The sequence below is a fragment of the Staurois parvus genome, unplaced genomic scaffold (assembly GCF_062004578.1).
Source record: "Staurois parvus isolate SC_StPar_1 unplaced genomic scaffold, SC_StPar_1.0 ptg000191l, whole genome shotgun sequence".
Taxonomy (NCBI): domain Eukaryota; kingdom Metazoa; phylum Chordata; class Amphibia; order Anura; family Ranidae; genus Staurois; species Staurois parvus.
This window is the reverse complement of record NW_028317987.1, coordinates 34322-61713: the sequence shown is the minus strand read 5'-3', so window position 1 is coordinate 61713 and position 27392 is coordinate 34322. Positions and strand designations below refer to the sequence as shown.

The following is a 27392-nucleotide window of genomic DNA, read 5'->3' as shown; positions in this document are numbered from 1 at the left end:
TCAATTTTCAAAATGTAACGCAAGAGAAGAGAAATCCGAATCTGATTTAGTATTGGGTGTGACCGCCGTGTGACATCCCGTGTGACATCCCGTGTGACATCCCGTGTCACCCTGTGTGACATCCCGTGTGACATCCCGTGTGACATCCCGTGTGACATCCATTCTTACACCCCCACAGTCAGGGATATGGAAGGATTGGAGTCAGGCGTATGATGAACCAATGATACCAAGCAGGTGCTAATGATCATCAATTTCATATGTAGGTTGAAGCCCAGTCATTACCTGAAACTGCTGTGTAGGAGGCTTAGAGCTGGGGGAGGAACAGGCAAACTCTGCTACTGGTGAGGTCACAGGTCATACAGCATGGCAAGGCTGAGCACAGGAACCAGACAAAGGAGTTCTACTGCATCAGCAAGGTGTCAGCCAGACATTGCTGGTCGGGAAACGTTGAGGAGAGTAGACGCAGTGGTGGGGTAATGAGGAGTGTAGACGCAGTGGTGGGGTAATGAGGAGTGTAGACGCAGTGGTGGGGTAATGAGGAGTGTAGACGCAGTGGTGGGGGAATGTTGAGGAGTGTAGAGGCAGTGGTGGGGTAATGAGGAGTGTAGACGCAGTGGTGGGGTAATGTTGAGGAGTGTAGACGCAGTGGTGGGGTAATGAGGAGTGTAGACGCAGTGGTGGGGTAATGTTGAGGAGTGTAGACGCAGTGGTGGGGTAATGAGAAGTGTAGACGCAGTGGTGGGGTAATGTTGAGGAGTGTAGACGCAGTGGTGGGGTAATGTTGAGGAGTGTAGACGCAGTGGTGGGGTAATGTTGAGGAGTGTAGACGCAGTGGTGGGGTAATGTTGAGGAGTGTAGACGCAGTGGTGGGGTAACGTTGAGGAGTGTAGACGCAGTGGTGGGGTAATGTTGGAGGAGTGTAGACGCAGTGGTGGGGTAATGAGGAGTGTAGACGCAGTGGTGGGGTAATGAGGAGTGTAGACGCAGTGGTGGGGTAATGTTGGAGGAGTGTAGACGCAGTGGTGGGGTAATGTTGGAGGAGTGTAGACGCAGTGGTGGGGTAATGAGGAGTGTAGACGCAGTGGTGGGGTAATGAGGAGTGTAGACGCAGTGGTGGGGTAATGTTGAGGAGTGTAGACGCAGTGGTGGGGTAATGTTGAGGAGTGTAGACGCAGTGGTGGGGTAATGTTGGAGGAGTGTAGACGCAGTGGTGGGGTAACGTTGAGGAGTGTAGAAGCAGTGGTGGGGTAACGTTGAGGAGTGTAGACGCAGTGGTGGGGTAACGTTGAGGAGTGTAGACGCAGTGGTGGGGTAATGAGGAGTGTAGACGCAGTGGGGGGGGTAATGAGGAGTGTAGACGCAGTGGTGGGGTAATGTTGAGGAGTGTAGACGCAGTGGTGGGGTAATGAGGAGTGTAGACGCAGTGGTGGGGTAATGTTGAGGAGTGTAGACGCAGTGGTGGGGTAATGTTGAGGAGTGTAGACGCAGTGGTGGGGTAATGTTGAGGAGTGTAGACGCAGTGGTGGGGTAATGTTGAGGAGTGTAGACGCAGTGGTGGGGTAATGAGGAGTGTAGACGCAGTGGTGGGTAATGTTGAGGAGTGTAGACGCAGTGGTGGGGTAATGATGAGTGTAGACGCAGTGGTGGGGTAATGAGGAGTGTAGACGCAGTGGTGGGGTAATGTTGAGGAGTGTAGACGCAGTGGTGGGGTAATGAGGAGTGTAGACGCAGTGGTGGGTAATGTTGAGGAGTGTAGACGCAGTGGTGGGGTAATGTTGAGGAGTGTAGACGCAGTGGTGGGGTAATGAGGAGTGTAGACGCAGTGGTGGGGTAATGAGGAGTGTAGACGCAGTGGTGGGGTAATGAGGAGTGTAGACGCAGTGGTGGGGTAATGGTGAGGAGTGTAGACGCAGTGGTGGGGTAATGGTGAGGAGTGTAGACGCAGTGGTGGGGTAATGGTGAGGAGTGTAGACGCAGTGGTGGGGTAATGAGGAGTGTAGACGCAGTGGTGGGGGAATGTTGAGGAGTGTAGACGCAGTGGTGGGGTAATGTTGGAGGAGTGTAGACGCAGTGGTGGGGTAATGTTGAGGAGTGTAGACGCAGTGGTGGGGTAATGAGAAGTGTAGACGCAGTGGTGGGGTAATGTTGAGGAGTGTAGACGCAGTGGTGGGGTAATGTTGAGGAGTGTAGACGCAGTGGTGGGGTAATGAGGAGTGTAGACGCAGTGGTGGGGTAATGTTGAGGAGTGTAGACGCAGTGGTGGGGTAATGAGGAGTGTAGACGCAGTGGTGGGTAATGTTGAGGAGTGTAGACGCAGTGGTGGGGTAATGTTGAGGAGTGTAGGCGCAGTGGTGGGGTAATGTTGAGGAGTGTAGACGCAGTGGTGGGGTAATGAGGAGTGTAGACGCAGTGGTGGGGGAACGAGGAGTGTAGACGCAGTGGTGGGGTAATGAGGAGTGTAGACGCAGTGGTGGGGTAATGTTGAGGAGTGTAGACGCAGTGGTGGGGTAATGTTGAGGAGTGTAGACGCAGTGGTAGGTAATGTTGAGGAGTGTAGACGCAGTGGTGGGGTAATGAGGAGTGTAGACGCAGTGGTGGGGTAATGTTGAGGAGTGTAGACGCAGTGGTGGGGTAATGAGGAGTGTAGACGCAGTGGTGGGGTAATGTTGAGGAGTGTAGACGCAGTGGTGGGGTAATGTTGAGGAGTGTAGACGCAGTGGTGGGGTAATGAGGAGTGTAGACGCAGTGGTGGGTAATGTTGAGGAGTGTAGACGCAGTGGTGGGGTAATGTTGAGGAGTGTAGGCGCAGTGGTGGGGTAATGTTGAGGAGTGTAGACGCAGTGGTGGGGTAATGAGGAGTGTAGACGCAGTGGTGGGGGAACGAGGAGTGTAGACGCAGTGGTGGGGTAATGAGGAGTGTAGACGCAGTGGTGGGGTAATGTTGAGGAGTGTAGACGCAGTGGTGGGGTAATGTTGAGGAGTGTAGACGCAGTGGTAGGTAATGTTGAGGAGTGTAGACGCAGTGGTGGGGTAATGAGGAGTGTAGACGCAGTGGTGGGGTAATGAGGAGTGTAGACGCAGTGGTGGGGGAATGTTGAGGAGTGTAGACGCAGTGGTGGGGTAATGTTGGAGGAGTGTAGACGCAGTGGTGGGGTAATGTTGAGGAGTGTAGACGCAGTGGTGGGGTAATGAGAAGTGTAGACGCAGTGGTGGGGTAATGTTGAGGAGTGTAGACGCAGTGGTGGGGTAATGTTGAGGAGTGTAGACGCAGTGGTGGGGTAATGTTGAGGAGTGTAGACGCAGTGGTGGGGTAATGTTGAGGAGTGTAGACGCAGTGGTGGGGTAATGTTGAGGAGTGTAGGCGCAGTGGTGGGGTAATGTTGAGGAGTGTAGACGCAGTGGTGGGGTAATGAGGAGTGTAGACGCAGTGGTGGGGTAATGTTGAGGAGTGTAGGCGCAGTGGTGGGGTAATGAGGAGTGTAGACGCAGTGGTGGGGTAATGTTGGAGGAGTGTAGACGCAGTGGTGGGGTAATGAGGAGTGTAGACGCAGTGGTGGGGTAATGAGGAGTGTAGACGCAGTGGTGGGGTAATGAGAAGTGTAGACGCAGTGGTGGGGTAATGTTGAGGAGTGTAGACGCAGTGGTGGGGTAATGAGGAGTGTAGACGCAGTGGTGGGGTAATGTTGAGGAGTGTAGATGCAGTGGTGGGGGAATGTTGAGGAGTGTAGACGCAGTGGTGGGTAATGTTGAGGAGTGTAGATGCAGTGGTGGGGGAATGTTGAGGAGTGTAGACGCAGTGGTGGGGTAATGTTGAGGAGTGTAGACGCAGTGGTGGGGTAATGGTGAGGAGTGTAGACGCAGTGGTGGGGTAATGTTGAGGAGTGTAGGCGCAGTGGTGGGGTAATGTTGAGGAGTGTAGACGCAGTGGTGGGGTAATGAGGAGTGTAGACGCAGTGGTGGGGGAACGAGGAGTGTAGACGCAGTGGTGGGGTAATGTTGAGGAGTGTAGACGCAGTGGTGGGGTAATGTTGAGGAGTGTAGACGCAGTGGTGGGTAATGTTGAGGAGTGTAGACGCAGTGGTGGGGTAATGTTGAGGAGTGTAGACGCAGTGGTGGGGTAATGTTGAGGAGTGTAGACGCAGTGGTAGGTAATGTTGAGGAGTGTAGACGCAGTGGTGGGGTAATGAGGAGTGTAGACGCAGTGGTGGGGTAATGAGGAGTGTAGACGCAGTGGTGGGGTAATGAGGAGTGTAGACGCAGTGGTGGGGTAACGTTGAGGAGTGTAGACGCAGTGGTGGGGTAACGTTGAGGAGTGTAGACGCAGTGGGGGGGTAATGAGGAGTGTAGACGCAGTGGTGGGGTAACGTTGAGGAGTGTAGACGCAGTGGTGGGGTAACGTTGAGGAGTGTAGACGCGGTGGTGGGGTAATGTTGAGGAGTGTAGACGCAGTGGTGGGGTAACATTGAGGAGTGTAGACGCAGTGGTGGGGGAATGTTGGAGGAGTGTAGACGCAGTGGTGGGGGAATGTTGAGGAGTGTAGACGCAGTGGTGGGGTAACATTGAGGAGTGTAGACGCAGTGGTGGGGTAATGTTGGAGGAGTGTAGACGCAGTGGTGGGGTAATGTTGGAGGAGTGTAGACGCAGTGGTGGGGGAATGTTGGAGGAGTGTAGACGCAGTGGTGGGGTAATGTTGGAGGAGTGTAGATGCAGTGGTGGGGTAATGGTGAGGAGTGTAGACGCAGTGGTGGGGTAATGGTGAGGAGTGTAGACGCAGTGGTGGGGTAATGTTGAGGAGTGTAGACGCAGTGGTGGGGTAATGAGGAGTGTAGACGCAGTGGTGGGGTAATGTTGAGGAGTGTAGACGCAGTGGTGGGTAATGTTGAGGAGTGTAGACGCAGTGGTGGGGTAATGTTGAGGAGTGTAGACGCAGTGGTGGGGTAATGTTGAGGAGTGTAGACGCAGTGGTAGGTAATGTTGAGGAGTGTAGACGCAGTGGTGGGGTAATGAGGAGTGTAGACGCAGTGGTGGGGTAATGAGGAGTGTAGACGCAGTGGTGGGGTAACGTTGAGGAGTGTAGACGCAGTGGTGGGGTAACGTTGAGGAGTGTAGACGCAGTGGTGGGGTAATGTTGAGGAGTGTAGACGCAGTGGGGGGGGTAATGAGGAGTGTAGACGCAGTGGTGGGGTAATGTTGGAGGAGTGTAGACGCAGTGGTGGGGTAATGTTGAGGAGTGTAGACGCAGTGGTGGGGTAATGTTGAGGAGTGTAGACGCAGTGGTGGGGTAACATTGAGGAGTGTAGACGCAGTGGTGGGGTAATGTTGGAGGAGTGTAGACGCAGTGGTGGGGTAATGTTGAGGAGTGTAGACGCAGTGGTGGGGTAATGTTGAGGAGTGTAGATGCAGTGGTGGGGTAATGGTGAGGAGTGTAGACGCAGTGGTGGGGTAATGGTGAGGAGTGTAGACGCAGTGGTGGGGTAATGTTGAGGAGTGTAGACGCAGTGGTGGGGTAATGTTGAGGAGTGTAGACGCAGTGGTGGGGTAACATTGAGGAGTGTAGACGCAGTGGTGGGGTAATGTTGAGGAGTGTAGACGCAGTGGTGGGGTAACATTGAGGAGTGTAGACGCAGTGGTGGGGTAATGTTGAGGAGTGTAGACGCAGTGGTGGGGTAATGTTGAGGAGTGTAGACGCAGTGGTGGGGTAATGTTGGAGGAGTGTAGACGCAGTGGTGGGGTAATGTTGGAGGAGTGTAGACGCAGTGGTGGGGGAATGTTGGAGGAGTGTAGACGCAGTGGTGGGGTAACGTTGAGGACTGATGTGTGAAAATGTGAAATATTTGGCTGTAGCTGGAGGCAGTTTGTTGGGGGAAGGGCTGGAGGGCGGTACAATGAGTGTCTGCAGCCAACTGTGAAGCATGGTGGAGGTTCCCTGCAGGTTTGGAGCTGTATTTCTGCCAGTGGAGTTGGAGATTTGGTCGGGATCAACGGTGTCCTCAATGCTGAGAAATCCAGGCAGAGACTTCTCCATCATCCACACCATCAGGAAGGCGGGTGATTGGCCCCCAATGTATCCTCCAGCAGGACAACCACCCCCAACATCCAGCCAATGTCATCAGGAACTATCCTCCCTGTGAAGAAGAGCAAGGGGCCCTGAAAGTGATGGTTTGGCCCCCGCAGAGCCCTGATCTCCCCACCATGGAGTCTATCTGGGGTGACATGAAGAGACAGAAGAATTGGAGGCGACCGACATCCACAGAAGATCTGAGCTCAGTCCTCCGAGATGGACAGAGAGCGACCGACCTGCCGACCTCCTTCACTGGGTGCAAGGCAAAGGGGGGTCACCCCAATACTGATTATGGGGGGGGGGTCACTGCAATACTGATCACACGGGGAGAGGAATCACCCCAACACTGATCACAGGATATGGGGAGTCACCCCAACACTGATCACAGGATATGGGGAGTCACCCCAACACTGATCACAGGATATGGGGAGTCACCCCAACACTGATCACAGGATACGGGGAGTCACCCCAACACTGATCACAGGATACGGGGAGTCACCCCAACACTGATCACAGGATACGGGGAGTCACCCCAACACTGATCACAGGATACGGGGAGTCACCCCAACACTGATCACAGGATATGGGGAGTCACCCCAACACTGATCACAGGATATGGGGAGTCACCCCAACACTGATCACAGGATATGGGGAGTCACCCCAACACTGATCACAGGATATGGGGAGTCACCCCAACACTGATCACAGGATATGGGGAGTCACCCCAAATATTATATTGGATTTCTCTTCATTTAATCAAATAAACTATTAACACTTCGACTTCTGAAAGATTTCTTCATTTGCAGCATCACTCCGCCTAGAATTGTTGCAGAGTAGCGAGTGTATATATATACAGTTGCAAGAAAAAGTATGTGACCCCCTTGGGATTCCGTGGAGTTTTGCATGAATTGGGCATAAAATGTCTGAACGTCATCTAAGTCACAGCAATAGAAGAACACAGTCTGCTGAACATAATACTACACAAACATTAGATGTTGCCATGGTTTCATTGCACATAACATGTAAACATTCACAGTGCAGGGAGGAAAAAGTATGTGAACCTTTGGACTTAATAACTGGTTGACCCTCCTTTGGCAGCAATAACCTCAACCAAACGTTTCCTGTAGTTGCAGATCAGACCTGCACAACGATCTGGAGTCATTTTGGACCACTCCTCTTCACAAAACTGTTTCAGTGTAGCAATATTCTTGGGATGTCTGGTGTGAATCGCTCTCTTAAGGTCATGCCACAGCATTTCAATGGGGTTGAGGTCAGGACTCTGACTGGGCCACTCCAGAAGGCGTATTCTGTGCTGTTGCAGCCATTGTTTTGTTGAATGACTTGTATGCTTTGGGTCATCATTGTCCTGTTGCATCACCCATCCTCTGCGGAGCTTCAGTTGGCGGACAGATGGTCGTACGTTTTCCTGCAAAATGTCTTGATAAACTCTGGAATTCATTTTCCCATCAATGACAACAATCCGTCCAGCCCTGAGGCAGCAAAGCAGCCCCAAACCATGATGCTCCCTCCGCCATGTTTCACAGTGGGGATGAGGTTTTGATGTTGGTGTGCTGGGCCTTTTTTTCTCCACACATACTGTTGTGTGTTCTTCCCAAACAACTCAATCTTGGTGTCATCTGTCCACAGTATATTCTGCCAGTAGTGCTGTGGAACATCCAGGTGCTCTTTTGCAAACTTCAAACGTGCTGCAATCTTCTTTTTGGCCAGCAATGGCTTCCTCCGTGGTGTCCTCCCATGTACTCCATTCTTGTTTCATGTTTTCCTGATTGTAGATGTGTCAACAAAAATGTTAGCATGTGCCAGAGATTTCTGTAGGTCTTTAGCTGACACTCTGGGATTCTTCTTTACCTCATGCAGCATTCTGCGCTGTGCTCTTGCAGTCATTTTTACAGGACGACCACGCCTAGGGAGAGTAGCAACAGTGCTAAACTTTCTCCATTTGTAGACAGTCTGTCTTACCGTGGACACATGAACATCAAGGCTCAAGGAGATACTTTTGTAACCCTTTCCAGCTTCATGCAAGTCAACAATTCTTGATGGTAGGTCTTCTGAGAGCTCTTTTCTGCGAGGCATGGTTCACATCAGACAGTGCTTCTTGAAACTAGTAAACCCAAAACAAGTGTCAGCAACACATCCAATATCATCCCACTGATTGGAGTCAAGGTTGGCTCACTCCTGGCTCCAATTAGCTCTGGGAGAAGTCATTAAGCGAGAGCCTCACATACTTTTTCCTCCCTGCACTGTGAATGTTTACATGTTATGTGCAATTAAACCATGGCAACATCTAATGTTTGTGTAGTATTATGTTCAGCAGACTGTGTTCTTCTATTGTTGTGACTTAGATGACGTTCAGAGCACATTTTATGCCCAATTCATGCAAAACGCCACGGAATCCCAAGGGGTTCACATACTTTTTCTTGCAACTGTACATTTGTGTTCAATAATATCCGTGTGATGATAAAAGTGAATAAAGCTGCAAATCCTTCTAATCCTTTTCTTTCCATCCACACAAATGCATTGGGAACACGACACATTCTATTCCAAATCACAACAGGAAGAAAAATACATCAAATTTGTGTTGTTCCTCTAAAAAAAAAATGGAAGAAAAGTGAATATTAGACGGTTCAACAAAATGGCCGTGTTTGTATTCTTCTTTCCAAACTCCAACATTCACTATATAAACTGAGAAATGTTTGAAGATTTTGCTTTCCTTTGAATGACTTCATGAATATTTGGTTGTAGTCGCACTGTTTCTGAGAACTGCTGTACATCTGTGTTGCATGGAGTCCCCCAACTTCTGGCCCCTGTGATCAGGTATTCCAGCCCAGGATGATTGGACCACATTCCACAGTTCTTCTCTATTTCTTGGTTTGGCCTCAGAAACGGCATTTTTGATGTCACCCCACAAGTTTTCTATTGGATGAAGATCCGGGGATTGGGCTGGCCACTCCATAACGTCCATCTTGTTGGTCTGGAACCAAGATGTTGCCCGTTTACTGGTGTGTTTGGGGTCGTTGTCTTGTTGGAACCCCCATTTCAAGGGCATTTCCTCTTCAGCATAAGGCAGCATGACCTCTTCAAGTATTCTGATGGATTCAAACTGATCCATGATCCCTGGTATGCGATAAATGGGCCCAACACCGTAGTATGAGAAACATCCCCATATCATGATGCTTGCACCACCATGCTTCACAGTCTTCACAGTGTACTGTGGCTTGAATTCAGTGTTTGGGGGTCGTCTGACAAACTGTCTCCGCTCACTAGACCCAAAAAGAACAATCTTACTTTCATCAGCCCACAAAATGTTGTGCCATTTCTCTTTAGGCCAGTCAATGTGCTCTTTGGCAGATTGTAACCTCTTCAGCACGTCTTTTCCCAACAGTGGGACTTTGCGGGGACTTCTTGCAGATAGCTTGGCTTCACATCGGCGTCTTCTAATTGTAACAGTCCTCACAGGGAACGTCACACCTTCTTTCATCTTCCTGGAGCTGATTGTTGGCTGAGTCCTCACAGGGAACGTCACACCTTCTTTCATCTTCCTGGAGCTGATTGTTGGCTGAGTCCTCACAGGGAACGTCACACCTTCTTTCATCTTCCTGGAGCTGATTGTTGGCTGAGTCCGCCCCATTTTGGCTATTCTTCTATCCATTCCAATGGTAGTTTTTCGCTTTCTTCCACATCTTTCAGGTTTTGGTTGCCATTTTAAAGCATTAGCCATCATTTTAGCTGAGCAGCCGATCATTTTCTGCACTTCTTTATATGTTTTCCCCTCCAATCAACTTTTTAATCAAGGTACGCTGTTCTTCTGAACAATGTCTGGAACGACCCATTTTCCTCAGAATTTCAGAGAGAAATGCACTGTAACCAGCATGTCCAACATTTGCTGCCTTCCTTCCTTAAATAAGGGCAATAATTGCCACCTGTTTATCAAAGAATGAATGACCTCACTAATAGAACTCCACACGGCTATTATTGTGAACACGCCCCTTTCAATGAGTGATTCAATGACACAGAATCAGCAGCATGCATGTCATGACTGTCGGGTCTGTTGGATTTCTATGACTCTACTACACCTGCTAGGAAATTACCTGCCATGTAGAAATATCATTTCCACCAAAAACAGAGATTGATCCGGTTAGTGATGTCTGACTGATATTATTTTCAACACAACTGTATATATCTCCCCCCTCTACACTGTATATATATATATCCCCCCTCTATACTGTATATATATATATATCCCCCCTCTATACTGTATATATATATATCCCCCCTCTACACTGTATATATATATATCCCCCCTCTATACTGTATGTATATATATCCCCCCTCTATACTGTATATATATGTATATGTCTCCCCCCTCTATACTGTATATATATATATCCCCCCTCTATACTGTATATATATATCTCCCCCCTCTATACTGTATATATATATCTCCCCCCTCTATACTGTATATATATATATCCCCCCTCTATACTGTATATATATATCTCCCCCCTCTATACTGTATATATATATATCCCCCCTCTATACTGAATACCGTATATCGCCCTCTACACTGTATATATATATATATCCCCCCTCTATACTGTATATATATATCCCCCCTCTACACTGTATATATATATATATCCCCCCTCTACACTGTATATATATATATCCCCCCTCTATACTGTATATATATATCCCCCCTCTATACTGTATATATATATATCCCCCCTCTATACTGAATACCGTATATCGCCCTCTACACTGTATGTATATATATATCCCCCCTCTATACTGTATATATATATCCCCCCTCTACACTGTATATATATATATCCCCCCTCTACACTGTATATATATATATCCCCCCTCTATACTGTATATATATATCCCCCCTCTATACTGTATATATATATATCCCCTCTACACTGTATATATATATCCCCCCTCTACACTGTATATATATATATATATCCCCCTCTATACTGTATATATATATATCCCCCCTCTACACTGTATATATATATATCCCCCCTCTACACTGTATATATATATATCCCCCCTCTACACTGTATATATATATCTCCCCTCTACACTGTATATATATATATCCCCCTCTACACTGTATATATATATATATCCCCCTCTACACTGTATATATATATATATATCCCCCTCTACACTGTATATATATATATATCCCCCCTCTACACTGTATATATATATCTCCCCTCTACACTGTATATATATATATATATCCCCCTCTACACTGTATATATATATCCCCCCTCTACACTGTATATATATATATATCCCCCCTCTACACTGTATATATATATATCCCCTCTACACTGTATATATATATATCCCCTCTACACTGTATATATATATATCCCCTCTACACTGTATATATATATATCCCCTCTACACTGTATATATATATATCCCCCCTCTACACTGTATATATATATATCCCCCTCTACACTGTATATATATATATCCCCCTCTATACTGTATATATATATATCCCCCCTCTACACTGTATATATATATATCCCCCTCTACACTGTATATATATATATATCCCCCTCTACACTGTATATATATATATATCCCCCTCTACACTGTATATATATATATCCCCCCTCTACACTGTATATATATATATCCCCCTCTACACTGTATATATATATATCCCCCTCTACACTGTATATATATATATATCCCCCTCTACACTGTATATATATATATATATATCCCCCTCTACACTGTATATATATATATATCCCCCCTCTACACTGTATATATATATCTCCCCTCTACACTGTATATATATATATATATCCCCCTCTACACTGTATATATATATCCCCCCTCTACACTGTATATATATATATATCCCCCCTCTACACTGTATATATATATATCCCCTCTACACTGTATATATATATATCCCCCCTCTACACTGTATATATATATATCCCCTCTACACTGTATATACAGTCATGGCCGAAATTGTTGGCACCCTTGATATTTTTCCTGAAAATCAAGTATTTCACACAAAAAAGGTATTGCATTAACACATGTTTTGCTATACACATGTTTATTCCCTTTGTATGTATTGGAACAAATATAAAACAGAGGCAGAAAAGCAAATATGACATAATGTCACACAAAACCCCAAAAATGGGCTGGACAAAAGTATTGGCACCCTTAACTTAATATTTGGTTGCACACCCTTTGGAAAACATAACTGAAATCAGTCGCTTCCTATAACCATCAATAAGCTTCTGACACCTCTCACCCGGAATTTTGGACCACTCTTCCTTTGCAAACAGCTCCAGGTCTCTCTTATTGGAAGGACACCTTTTCCCAACAGCAATTTTAAGATCTCTCCACAGGTGTTCAATGGGATTTAGATCTGGGCTCATTGCTGGCCACTTCAGAACTCTCCAGCGCTTCTTTGCCATCCATTTCTGAGTGCTTTTTGACGTATGTTTGGGGTCATTGTCCTGCTGGAAGACCCAGGATCTTGGACGCAAACCCAGCTTTCTGACACTGGGCCCTACAGTGCGACCCAAAATCCTTTGGTAATCCTCAGATTTCATGATGCCTTGCACACAGTCAAGGCACCCAGTGCCAGAGGCAGCAAAACAACCCCAAAACATCATTGAACCTCCACCATATTTTACCGTAGGTACTGTGTTTTGTTCTTTGTAGGCCTCATTCCGTTTTCGGTAAACAGTAGAATGATGTGCTTTACCGAAAAGCTCTATCTTGGTCTCATCTGTCCACAAGACGTTTTCCCAGAAGGCTTTTGGCTTACTCAAGTACATTTTGGCAAACTGTAGTCTTGCTTTTTTATGTCTCTGTGTCAGCAGTGGGGTCCTCCTGGGTCTCCTGCCATAGCGTTTCATTTCATTTAAATGTCGACGGATAGTTCGCGCTGACACTGATGCTCCCTGAGCCTGCAGGACAGCTTGAATGTCTTTGGAACATGTTTGGGGCTGCTTATCCACCATCCGGACTATTCTGCGTTGCAATCTTTCATCAATTTTCCTCATCCGTCCACGACCAGGGAGATTAGCTACAGTGCCATGGGTTGCAAACTTCTTGATAATGTTGCGCACTGTGGACAAAGGCAAATCTAGTTCTCTGGAGATGGACTTGTAACCTTGAGATTGTTGATATTTTGCCACAATTTTGGTTCTCAGGTCCTCAGACAGTTCTCGTCTCCTCTTTCTGTTGTCCATGCTTAGTGTGGCACAGACAGACACACAATGCAAAGGTTAAGTGAACGTCTCTCCTTTTTATCTGCTTTCAGGTGTGATTTCTATATTGCCCACACCTGTTACTTGCCCCAGGTGAGTTTACAGGAGCATCACATGCTTGTAACATTCTTATTTATCCGCAGTTGTGAAAGGGTGCCAATACTTTTGTCCAGCCCATTTTTGGAGGTTTGTGTGACATTATGTCGAATTTGCTTTCTTTCCTCCCTTTTTTTGTTTTGTCCCAATACACACAAAGGGAATAAACATGTGTATAGCAAAACATGTGTTAATGCAATACGTTTCGTGAGAAATACATGATTTCCTGGAGAAATATCAAGGGTGCCAACAATTTCGGCCATGACTGTATATATATCCCCCCTCTACACTGTATATATATATATCCCCCTCTACACTGTATATATATATATCCCCCCTCTATACTGTATATATATATATCCCCCCTCTATACTGTATATATATATATCCCCTCTACACTGTATATATATATATATATCTCCCCCCTCTACACTGTATATATATATATCCCCCCTCTACACTGTATATATATATATATCCCCCCTCTACACTGTATACAGTTGTGTCCAAAATTATTCAACCCCCACTGAAATTGAGTGTTTTGGCCAGTTTGACATTGCTTTTGATCATTCAGTCATCTTGCTTACATTTACATTAAAGAGGCACTTGTAGGTCAGACAAATATAACATAACAGTTATAATGAAATAACCACAAATGTCTTTTCTGTGCTCACAGCATTATCAGTTTTATTCAACCCCCAAGTGACATTCAATCTTAGTACTTAGTACAGCATCCTTTTACAGTTATAACAGCTTTTAAACGTGAAGCATAGCTTGACACAAGTGTCTTGCAGCGATCTACGGGTATCTTCGCCCATTCTTCATGGGCAAAGGCCTCCAGTTCAGTCACATTCTTAGGCTTGCGCACTGCAACTGCTTTCTTTAAGTCCCACCAGAGGTTCTCAATCGGATTTAAGTCTGGTGACTGCGATGGCCACTCCAAAATGTTCCAGCCTTTCCTCTGCAACCATGCTCTAGTGGACTTGGAGGTATGCTTGGGATCATTGTCCTGTTGAAAGGTCCAACGTCTCCCAAGCCTCAGGTGTGTGACGGACTGCATCACGTTTCCATCCAATATCTCCTGGTACTGAAGAGAATTCATGGTACCTTGCACACGCTGAAGCTTCCCTGTACCTGCAGAAGCAAAACAGCCCCAAAGCATGATTGACCCTCCACCATGCTTCACAGTAGGCAAGGTGTTCTTTTCATCATAGGCCTTGTTCTTCCTCCTCCAAACATAGCGTTGATCCATGGGCCCAAACAGTTCTAATTTTGTTTCATCAGTCCACAGAACACTATCCCACAACTTTTGTGGTTTGTCCACATGGCTTTTGGCATACTGCAGTCGACTCTTCTTATTCTTTGGAGACAGCAAGGGGGTACGCCTGGGAGTTCTGGCACGGAGGCCTTCATTACGCAGTGTGCGTCTTATTGTCTGGGCTGAAACTTCTGTACCCACATCTGACAAATCTTTTCTCAGTTCCTCAGCAGTCACACGGGGACTTCTCTCCACTCTACGCTTCAGGTAGCGCACAGCAGTCGAAGTCAGCATCTTCTTTCTGCCACGACCAGGTAGCGTTTCAACAGTGCCCTTTGCCTTGAATTTGCGAATGATGCTTCCTAAGGTGTCTCTTGGTATGTTTAACATCTTTGCAATCTTCTTATAGCCATTGCCCTTCCTGTGAAGAGAAATCACCTCTTCTCTTGTCTTCCTGGACCATTCTCTTGCCTTCACCATGTTTGTAACCACACCAGTAAATGTCTAGAAGGAGCTGAGTATCACAGTCATTTTAAAGCTGCCTAATTGGTGCTTATTATGCTTGATTGCTGCTCGGTGACATCCACAGGTGTTTTCAATACCTGATGGAAAGCACCTGTATGAACCTCTGTTCTTCAGAGTGGTAGTCTTTAAGGGGTTGAATAATTGTGGCAATGAAGAAACCACATAAGAACCATTTACTACTGTATTACATAAACAATTGATGTCATTTTAGTTGCATTTGGGTAGTTACAACGTCCTTGTAGGATTTGATTCTGAATACAATTCCAAATGTACACTATAGTCCCTAAACCCCTTTACAGCATTGGGGGTTGAATAATTTTGGACACAACTGTATATATATCTCCCCTCTACACTGTATATATATATATATATATCCCCCCTCTACACTGTATATATATATATATCCCCTCTACACTGTATATATATATCCCCCCTCTATACTGTATATATATATATATCCCCTCTACACTGTATATATATATATCTCCCCCCTCTACACTGTATATATATATCCCCCCTCTATACTGTATATATATATATCCCCTCTACACTGTATACATATATATATCTCCCCCCTCTACACTGTATATATATATATCTCCCCCCTCTACACTGTATATATATATACCCCCCTCTACACTGTATATATATATATCCCCCTCTACACTGTATATATATATATCCCCTCTACACTGTATATATATATCCCCCCTCTATACTGTATATATATATATCCCCTCTACACTGTATATATATATATATCTCCCCCCTCTACACTGTATATATATATCTCCCCCCTCTACACTGTATATATATATATCCCCCTCTACACTGTATATATATATATCCCCCCTCTACACTGTATATATATATCCCCCCTCTACACTGTATATATATATCCCCCTCTACACTGTATATATATATATATATCCCCCCTCTACACTGTATATATATATCTCCCCCCTCTACACTGTATATATATATATCCCCTCTACACTGTATATATATATATATATCCCCCCTCTACACTGTATATATATATCTCCCCCCTCTACACTGTATATATATATCCCCCTCTACACTGTATATATATATATATCTCCCCCCTCTACACTGTATATATATATCTCCCCCCTCTACACTGTATATATATATATCCCCCTCTACACTGTATATATATATATCCCCCCTCTACACTGTATATATATATCCCCCCTCTACACTGTATATATATATCCCCCTCTACACTGTATATATATATATATATCCCCCCTCTACACTGTATATATATATCCCCCTCTACACTGTATATATATATATATATCCCCCCTCTACACTGTATATATATATCCCCCTCTACACTGTATATATATATATATATATCCCCTCTACACTGTATATATATATATATCCCCCCTCTACACTGTATATATATATATATCCCCCCTCTACACTGTATATATATATATCCCCCCTCTACACTGTATATATATATATCCCCTCTACACTGTATATATATATATCCCCCCTCTACACTGTATATATATATATCCCCCCTCTACACTGTATATATATATATCCCCCCTCTACACTGTATATATATCTCCCCCCTCTATACTGAACACCGTATATCGCCCCCACTGTTAGGACTCACCCAGAGAGTTCAGGAAGAGGAAGTTGTCCTCCATGTTGCTCAGGAAGATGGGGGGAAGACACGATCTGCCATCGTAGTTGTCACCTCACACCTGAGATCAGAGAGAGAAGAACATCTTGTAAATTGCAGACAATGCAGCAGCAGAAGGGAGACTCTGTAGATGAGGGGTCAGTAGAGGATGGAGAGGGGCGTTCACCCATAATGGCTGGAAAGTCGAACAAATGGCTGACATTCCTTGTGTACTCTTGTGATGATCTGTGTGATTGGTCAGTGATCACATGGTACAGAGAGGGCCAATCACAGCTCTCACAATAGTTCTCACTGGCCATGAATGGATGCCATTCATAGAAATGATTAGTGATTATCAGTGTAAGGCCGGTCCCCCCCCCACACCTTCCTCCCATATATGAGGCCGGTCCCCCCCACACCTTCCTCCCATATGAGGCCGGTCCCCCCCACACCTTCCTCCCATATGAGGCCGGTCCCCCCCACACCTTCCTCCCATATATGAGGCCGGTCCCCCCCACACCTTCCTCCCATATATGAGGCCGGTCCCCCCCCCCACGCCTTCCTCCCTTATGAGGCCGGTCCCCCCCCCACGCCTTCCTCCCATATGAGGCCGGTCCCCCCCCCCCACGCCTTCCTCCCATATGAGGCCGGTCCCCACGCCTTCCTCCCATATGAGGCCGGTCCCCCCCACACCTTCCTCCCATATATGAGGCCGGTCCCCCCCACGCCTTCCTCCCATATGAGGCCGGTCCCCCCACACCTTCCTCCCATATATGAGGCCAGTCCCCCCCACACCTTCCTCCCATATGAGGCCGGTCCCCCCCACACCTTCCTCCCATATGAGGCCGGTCCCCCCCACACCTTCCTCCCATATGAGGCCGGTCCCCCCCACACCTTCCTCCCATATGAGGCCGGTCCCCCCCACACCTTCCTCCCATATGAGGCCGGTCCCCCCCACACCTTCCTCCCATATATGAGGCCGGTCCCCCCCACACCTTCCTCCCATATGAGGCCGGTCCCCCCCCACACCTTCCTCCCATATGAGGCCGGTCCCCCCCACACCTTCCTCCCATATATGAGGCCGGTCCCCCCACACCTTCCTCCCATATGAGGCTGATCCCCCCCACGCCTTCCTCCCATATATGAGGCCGGTCCCCCCCACACCTTCCTCCCATATATGAGGCCGGTCCCCCCCACACCTTCCTCCCATATATCAGGCTGATCCCCCCCACGCCTTCCTCCCATATATGAGGCCGGTCCCCCCCACACCTTCCTCCCATATGAGGCCGGTCCCCCCCCCTCTGACATTTGGGGGATATCCTGTACCGTCCTGACATTTGGGGGATATCTGTACTGTCCTGACATTTGGGGGATATCTGTACCGTCCTGACATTTGGGGGATATCTGTACCATCCTGACATTTGGGGGATATCTGTACCGTCCTGACATTTGGGGGATATCTGTACCATCCTGACATTTGGGGGATATCTGTACCGTCCTGACATTTGGGGGGATATCTGTACCGTCCTGACATTTGGGGGATATCTGTCCTGTCCTGACATTTGGGGGATATCTGTCCCGTCCTGACATTTGGGGGATATCTGTACCGTCCTGACATTTGGGGGATATCTGTACCGTCCTGACATTTGGGGGGATATCTGTACCGTCCTGACATTTGGGGGGATATCTGTACCGTCCTGACATTTGGGGGATATCCGTACCGTCCTGACATTTGGGGGATATCTGTACCGTCCTGACATTTGGGGGATGTCTGTACCGTCCTGACATTTGGGGGATATCTGTACCGTCCTGACATTTGGGGGATATCTGTACCGTCCTGACATTTGGGGGGATATCTGTACCGTCCTGACATTTGGGGGGATATCTGTACCGTCCTGACATTTGGGGGATATCCGTACCGTCCTGACATTTGGGGGATGTCTGTACCGTCCTGACATTTGGGGGATATCCGTACCGTCCTGACATTTGGGGGATATCTGTACCGTCCTGACATTTGGGGGATATCTGTACTGTCCTGACATTTGGGGGATATCTGTACTGTCCTGACATTTGGGGGGGGGAGGAGTTTGCTGTTCTGACATTTTCAGGTTTCAGGAAATGAGATTGGCCGTTGATACATCAGGATTGATGGATTATCAGATACGTATCTCATAGTTTGTGGACTCTGTAACTTTCCTACAGACTAAATATTAAACCAGGATTTGGGGGATTTTCTCCAAAGAAATAAAGAATACATTTTGGCCAAAATTTATGAATAGATATTTGCAAAATTTAATATCATAAATGAAAAAAAAATGTGTACTTTAACATTTTTGGTCTTTTTTTGTTTATATAATAAACAATAAAAAAAATTCCAGTGGTAGTTAGATATTAAATAAGGTCCCCCCCCAAAAAAAAACTATATCCACTATATTGCCCCAAGTATTGTCCCCACCCCCCCGTATATATAATATATTGCCCCAAGTATTGGGCCGCCTCCCTATCCACACAGATGACCTGTAATGGCCCCCCAGTCTTAGTCCGTGGGGTTCAATATTGAGTTGGCCCCGCCCTTTCCACACACATGACCTTTAATGGCCCCCCAGTCTTAGTCCGTAGGGTTCAATATTGAGTTGGCCCCGCCCTTTCCACGCACATGACCTTTAATGGCCCCCCCAGTCTTAGTACGTAGGGTTCAATATTGAGTTGGCCCCGCCCTTTCCACACACATGACCTTTAATGGCCCCCCCAGTCTTAGTACGTAGGGTTCAATATTGAGTTGGCCCCGCCCTTTGCAGCTATAACAGCTTCAACTCTTCTGGGAAGGCCGTCCACAAGGTTTAGGAGGGTGTCTATGGGAAGGTTGGACCATTCTTCCAGAAGCACATTTGTCAGGTCAGGCACTGATGTCGGGGGAGGAGGCCTGATGTCGGGGGAGGAGGCACTGATGTCGGGGGAGGAGGCCTGGCTCGCAGTCTCCGCTCTAATTCATCCCAAAGGTGTTCTATGGGGTTGAGGTCAGGACTCTGTGCAGGACAGTCAAGTTCCTCCACCCCAAACTGGCTCCTCCATGTCTTTATGGACCTTGCTTTGTGCACTGGGGGGGCAGTCATGTTGGAACAGGAAGGGGCCATCCCCAAACTCCTCCCACAAAGTTGGGAGCATGAAATTGTCCAAAATGTCACCTTAAGAGTTCCCTTCACTGGAACTAGGGGGCCAAGCCCAACCCCTGAAAAACACCCCCACACCATAATCCCGCCTCCACCAAACTTTACACTTGGCACAATGCAGTCAGGCAAGTACCGTTCTCCTGACACCGCCAAACCCAGACATGTCCATCGGATTGCCAGACAGAGAAGTGTGATTGGTCCCTCCAGAGAACACGTCTCCTCTGCTCTAGAGTCCAGTGGCGGCGTGCTTTACACCACGTCATCCGACGCTTTGCATTGCACTTGGTGATGGAAGGCTTGGATGCAGCTGCTCGGCCATGGAAACCCATTCCATGAAGCTCTCTACGCACTGTTGTTGGGCTCATCTGAAGGCCACACCAAGTTTGGAGGTCTTTAGCTATTGACTCTGCAGACAGTTGGCGATTTCTGGCACACTGTGCGCTTCAGCATGCGCTGACCCCGCCCTGTCATGTGACGTGGCCTACCACTTGGTGGCTGAGTGGCTGTTGTTCCCAACACAGTCTCAAGAGCACGGAGGAGATTCCGGGAGACGAGAGCGCGGAGGAGATTCCGGGAGACGAGAGCACAGAGGAGATTCCGGGAGACGAGAACACGGAGGAGATTCCGGGAGACGAGAGCACGGAGGAGATTCCGGGAGACGAGAGCGCGGAGGAGATTCCGGGAGACGAGAGCACAGAGGAGATTCCGGGAGACGAGAGCACGGAGGAGATTCCGGGAGACGAGAGCATGGAGGAGATTCCGGGAGACGAGAGCACGGAGGAGATTCCGGGAGACGAGAGCACGGAGGAGATTCCGGGAGACGAGAGCACGGAGGAGATTCCGGGAGACGAGAGCACGGAGGAGATTCCGGGAGACGAGAGCACGGAGGAGATTCCGGGAGACAGGCAGTTCCTCTAGGAGGGCTGGACAGGGCCATAGAAGGTCCTCAACCCATCAGCAGGACCGGGATCTGCTCCTTCGTGGAGGAGGACCAGGATGAGGACTGCCATCTGATGGGACTTCAGTCTTCCTCTGATTGGTGGAGCAGAGGGGGATTATAGTACAGGGGGCGGTCCCTAATACACAGGGGGAGGGGATAAGAAGGTTCTCATGTTATCAACAACCACTAGATGCTCTAAGAGGAAATGTAGAAGAAACACAATACAGACAGGCGGGATATATAGAGGACCACAGAACTCCGCCCCCTCCTCCTCCTGCATGTCAGTGGACGGGAGGCTCCGGCTGTGTATGAAGGGGGAGGGGACAGAGGTCTCCCATAACAACCAGTAACTGAGGTTACGTGACAACCGAAGGAGGATAGACAGCCGCATGGTATTCCCCGCCCCCTCTACACCCCAACACACCTCCGTACCCCAAATCTTGGACACCATCACACCGGATATCCGCTCCATCTTCCGCACTGCATGCCGGGACACATGACTCCGCCCACCACTCCACACCTCCTACTCACCGCCGATACCCCTCCCACTGTACGGGGCCGACTCCGCCCACCACTCCACACTTCCTACTCACCGCCGATACCCCTCCCACTAGACGAGCCCGACACCGCCCACCACTCAGCAACACACCTCCTACTCACCGCCGATATCCCTCCCCCTTCACGGGCAGACCCCGCCCACCACTCCACAACTCCTACTCACCGCCGATACCCCACCCACTGTACCGGGCCGACCCCGCCCACCACTCAGCAACACACCTACTACTCACCGCCGATACCCCTCCCATTACACGAGCCCGACCCCGCCCACCACTCAGCAACAAACCTCCTACTCACCGCCGATATCCCACCCACTGTACCGGGCCGACCCCGCCCACCATTCAGCAACACTCCTACTCACTGCTGAAACCCCTCCCACTGCACGGGGCCGACCCCGCCCACCACTCAGCAACACGCCTACTACTCACCGCCGATACCCCTCCCACTGCACGGGGCCGCCACCACCCTTTACAGATAGGACCCCGCCCACCGCCCCCTTCATACACAATGTTCCTCCCACAGCTCCACATCTCGCCCGCCTCTAAAGTTTTAAACCCCTCCCACAACATCAAACCGCGCCCACTGAGCTCCTCCCAGCAAACGCTCAGAACTCCCCCCCGCCTATTAGAAGGAAGACCCCTCCCACAGTAGGGCGGGCAGCCCGCCCCCTCATACTCATAGCTCCTCCCACATGTAGAGAAGGCAGGTCAGTTACACGTGTGAACGCCTCGGGGTGCCGATTCCTTACCGATTGTTATCCCCACATGGAGTGTATGTCAGTTTATAGATCGTCACCAAATATCACATGACCAACTGTCACTTCCCGGGATACAGGACACTGTGAATGACAATTGTGCGGTCATGTGACGCTGTACTCAGGACGTTTCATCATTGTTATCCCCACATGGAGTGTATGTCAGTTCATAGATCGTCACCAAATATCACATGACCAACTGTCACTTCCCGGAGATACAGGACACTGTGAATGACAATTGTGCGGTCATGTGACGCTGTACTCAGGACGTTTCATTGTTTTCACACAAATACAGCTTTCTGTTGGTGCTGTTTACTCCCCAATGGGGGGTACTTTGTGCTACAAACAAAAAAGAGCAAAAAAAATGTGAAAAAATCTTTTACTTTATTTTTATTACAAAATATAGCCAATTATTCTCCTTCACTGATGTGTGTTGATGATGTGCAACTGATAGGGGGGGGAAGTGTCCGGACTGGAAGGGGGGGGAAAGTGTCCGGACTGGAAGGGGGGGAAAGTGTCCGGACTGGAAGGGGGGAAAGTGTCCGGACTGGAAGTGGGGGGAAAGTGTCCGGACTGGAAGTGGGGGAAAGTGTCCGGACTGGAAGGGGGGAAAGTGTCCGGACTGGAAGTGGGGGAAAGTGTCCGGACTGGAAGTGGGGGAAAGTGTCCGGTCTGGAAGTGGGGGAAAGTGTCCGGACTGGAAGGGGGAAAGTGTCCGGACTGGAAGGGGGGGAAAGTGTCCGGACTGGAAGGGGGGAAAGCGTCCGGACTGGAAGGGGGGAAAGCGTCCGGACTGGAAGGGGGGAAAGCGTCCGGACTGGAAGGGGGGGAAAGCGTCCGGACTGGAAGGGGGGGAAAGCGTCCGGACTGGAAGGGGGGGAAAGTGTCCGGACTGGAAGGGGGGGAAAGTGTCCGGACTGGAATTGGTCAGAATCAAACGATGGAGAGCAAGAACCTTCCTATTGGCACGTTGTAGGAGCGATGACATCACCCGACTCCTCCCCACGCGTATCGTCACGCACCTCCATCCATTATGGGATGTGCAGCCATCATATTCCATCCCATGATCGTCATGGAGATCAATAATATCCACATTGTAATCGGATTCGCATTCATTTCTTCCTGGAAGTTTCTGATTTTCAGTCTTCATATTTTATACCTCATTTTCCGGATCCATTATTTCTGTATCATTTACTGTGATGACACTTCACAGCCGCACACGGATCAGACAAGGCCGCACACGGATCAGACAAGGCCGCACACGGATCAGACAAGGCCGCACACGGATCAGTACGTGATGAGTTACACATCGGACACGGCCGCACACGGATCAGACAAGGCCGCACACGGATCAGTACGTGATGAGTTACACATCGGACACGGCCGCACACGGATCAGTACGTGATGAGTTACACATCAGACACGGCTGCACACGGATCAGTACGTGATGAGTTACACATCAGACACGGCCGCACACGGATCAGACAAGGCCGCACACGGATCAGTACGTGATGAGTTACACATCGGACACGGCCGCACACGGATCAGTACGTGATGAGTTACACATCGGACACGGCCGCACACGGATCAGTACGTGACGAGTTACATATCAGACACGGCCGCACACGGATCAGTACGTGACGAGTTACATATCAGACACGGCCGCACACGGATCAGTAAGTGATGAGTTACACATCGGACACGGCCGCACACGGATCAGACACGGCCGCACACGGATCAGACACGGCCGCACACGGATCAGTACGTGATGAGTTACACATCGGACACGGCCGCACATGGATCAGTACGTGACGAGTTACACATCGGACACGGCCGCACACGGATCAGTACGTGACGAGTTACACATCGGACACGGCCTCACACGGATCAGACACGGCCGCACACGGATCAGTACGTGACGAGTTACATATCAGACACGACGACTTGTAACAATGTATCCGGAGCTGCAGGAAAGGAAAACGTAACAAATCATTCCCATGTACAGGTATGTGTGCAAAATATACTGCCACCTAATGAGAGGACTGAGCATTGCAGCCAATCATCCCAATACGCAGAGCGCCCCATAAATGCTGTATAATAATAATATATTGGGGTGTCGGTGATGTATAATATATATATTGGGGTGTCGGTGATGTATAATATATATATTGGGGTGTCGGTGATGTATAATATATATATATTGGGGTGTCGGTGATGTATAATATATATATATTGGGGTGTCGGTGATGTATAATATATATATATTGGGGTGTCGGTGATGTATAATATATATATATATTGGGGTGTCGGTGATGTATAATATATATATATATATTGGGGTGTCGGTGATGTATAATATATATATATATTGGGGTGTCGGTGATGTATAATATATATATATATATTGGGGTATCGGTGACGTATAATATATATATATATTGGGGTGTCGGTGATGTATAATATATATATATATTGGGGTGTCGGTGATGTATAATATATATATATTGGGGTGTCGGTGATGTATAATATATATATATTGGGGTGTCGGTGATGCATAATATATATATATTGGGGTGTCGGTGATGTATAATATATATATATATTGGGGTGTCGGTGATGTATAATATATATATATTGGGGTGTCGGTGATGTATAATATATATATATTGGGGTGTCGGTGATGCATAATATATATATATTGGGGTGTCGGTGATGCATAATATATATATATTGGGGTGTCGGTGACGTATAATATATATATATATTGGGGTGTCGGTGATGTATAATATATATATATTGGGGTGTCGGTGACGTATAATATATATATATTGGGGTGTCGGTGACGTATAATATATATATATATTGGGGTGTCGGTGATGTATAATATATATATATATTGGGGTGTCGGTGATGCATAATATATATATATTGGGGTGTCGGTGATGTATAATATATATATATTGGGGTGTCGGTGACGTATAATATATATATATTGGGGTGTCGGTGATGCATAATATATATATATTGGGGTGTCGGTGATGTATAATATATATATATTGGGGTGTCGGTGACGTATAATATATATATATTGGGGTGTCAGTGACATATAATATATATATATATTGGGGTGTCGGTGATGTATAATATATATTGGGGTGTCGGTGACATATAATATATATATATATTGGGGTGTCGGTGATGTATAATATATATATATTGGGGTATCGGTGACGTATAATATATATATATATTGGGGTGTCGGTGATGTATAATATATATATATTGGGGTGTCGGTGACGTATAATATATATATATTGGGGTGTCGGTGATGTATAATACATATATATTGGGGTGTCGGTGACAGATAAAATATATATATATATTGGGGTGTCAGTGACATATAATATATATATATATTGGGGTGTCGGTGACGTATAATATATATATATTGGGGTGTCGGTGACGTATAATATATATATATTGGGGTGTCGGTGATGTATAATATATATTGGGGTGTCGGTGACGTATAATATATATATATTGGGGTGTCGGTGATGTATAATATATATATATATTGGGGTGTCGGTGATGTATAATATATATATATATTGGGGTGTCGGTGATGTATAATACATATATATTGGGGTGTCGGTGATGTATAATATATATATATATTGGGCTGTCGGTGACATATAATATATATATATATTGGGGTGTCGGTGACGTATAATATATATATATTGGGGTGTCGGTGATGTATAATATATATATATATTGGGGTGTCGGTGATGTATAATATATATATATTGGGGTGTCGGTGATGTATAATATATATATATAGGGGTGTCGGTGATGTATAATATATATATATATTGGGGTGTCGGTGATGTATAATATATATATATTGGGGTGTCGGTGATGTATAATATATATATATAGGGGTGTCGGTGATGTATAATATATATATATATTGGGGTGTCGGTGACGTATAATATATATATATTGGGGTGTCGGTGATGTATAATATATATATATATTGGGGTGTCGGTGATGTATAATATATATATATATTGGGGTGTCGGTGATGTATAATATATATATATTGGGGTGTCGGTGATGTATAATATATATATATATTGGGGTGTCGGTGATGTATAATATATATATATATTGGGGTGTCGGTGATGTATAATATATATATATATTGGGGTGTCAGTGACGTATAATATATATATATTGGGGTGTCGGTGATGTATAATAATATATATATATATTGGGGTGTCGGTGATGTATAATAATATATATATATATTGGGGTGTCGGTGATGTATAATATATATATATATATTGGGGTGTCGGTGATGTATAATATATATATATTGGGGTGTCGGTGATGTATAATATATATATATATTGGGGTGTCGGTGACGTATAATATATATATATATTGGGGTGTCGGTGACGTATAATATATATATATTGGGGTGTCGGTGATGTATAATATATATATATATTGGGGTGTCGGTGATGTATAATATATATATATATTGGGGTGTCGGTGACGTATAATATATATATATATTGGGGTGTCGGTGACGTATAATATATATATATTGGGGTGTCGGTGATGTATAATATATATATATATTGGGGTGTCGGTGATGTATAATATATATATATATTGGGGTGTCGGTGATGTATAATATATATATATTGGGGTGTCGGTGATGTATAATATATATATATTGGGGTGTCGGTGATGTATAATATATATATATATTGGGGTGTCGGTGATGTATAATATATATATATATTGGGGTGTCGGTGACGTATAATATATATATATATTGGGGTGTCGGTGATGTATAATATATATATATATATTGGGGTGTCGGTGACGTATAATATATATATATTGGGGTGTCGGTGATGTATAATATATATATATATATTGGGGTGTCGGTGATGTATAATATATATATATATTGGGGTGTCGGTGATGTATAATATATATATATATTGGGGTGTCGGTGATGTATAATATATATATATATTGGGGTGTCGGTGATGTATAATATATAT

The 27392-nt window shown here is 46.6% G+C and overlaps 1 protein-coding gene across 2 annotated transcripts in view; it reads right to left on the bottom strand.

Annotated features, from left to right (window-relative positions):
* LOC149461815 (uncharacterized) overlaps positions 1 to 21542 on the bottom strand; it is a 38658-nt gene extending 17116 nt beyond the window's left edge. Inside the window, exons 1-2 of one of the 2 annotated variants that reach the window (XM_089677618.1) lie at positions 21432 to 21542; positions 16881 to 16971 (exon numbers count right to left, since the gene is read on the bottom strand). In XM_089677618.1, coding sequence (XP_089533744.1) covers positions 16881 to 16914 — 34 coding nt within the window. In that variant the 5' untranslated portion in view covers positions 16915 to 16971; positions 21432 to 21542. Of the gene's footprint in view, positions 1 to 16880; positions 16972 to 21423 lie in introns of both variants that reach the window. The other variant, XM_089677619.1, reaches the window with a different exon arrangement.
* Positions 21543 to 27392: the final 5850 nt, after the last annotated feature.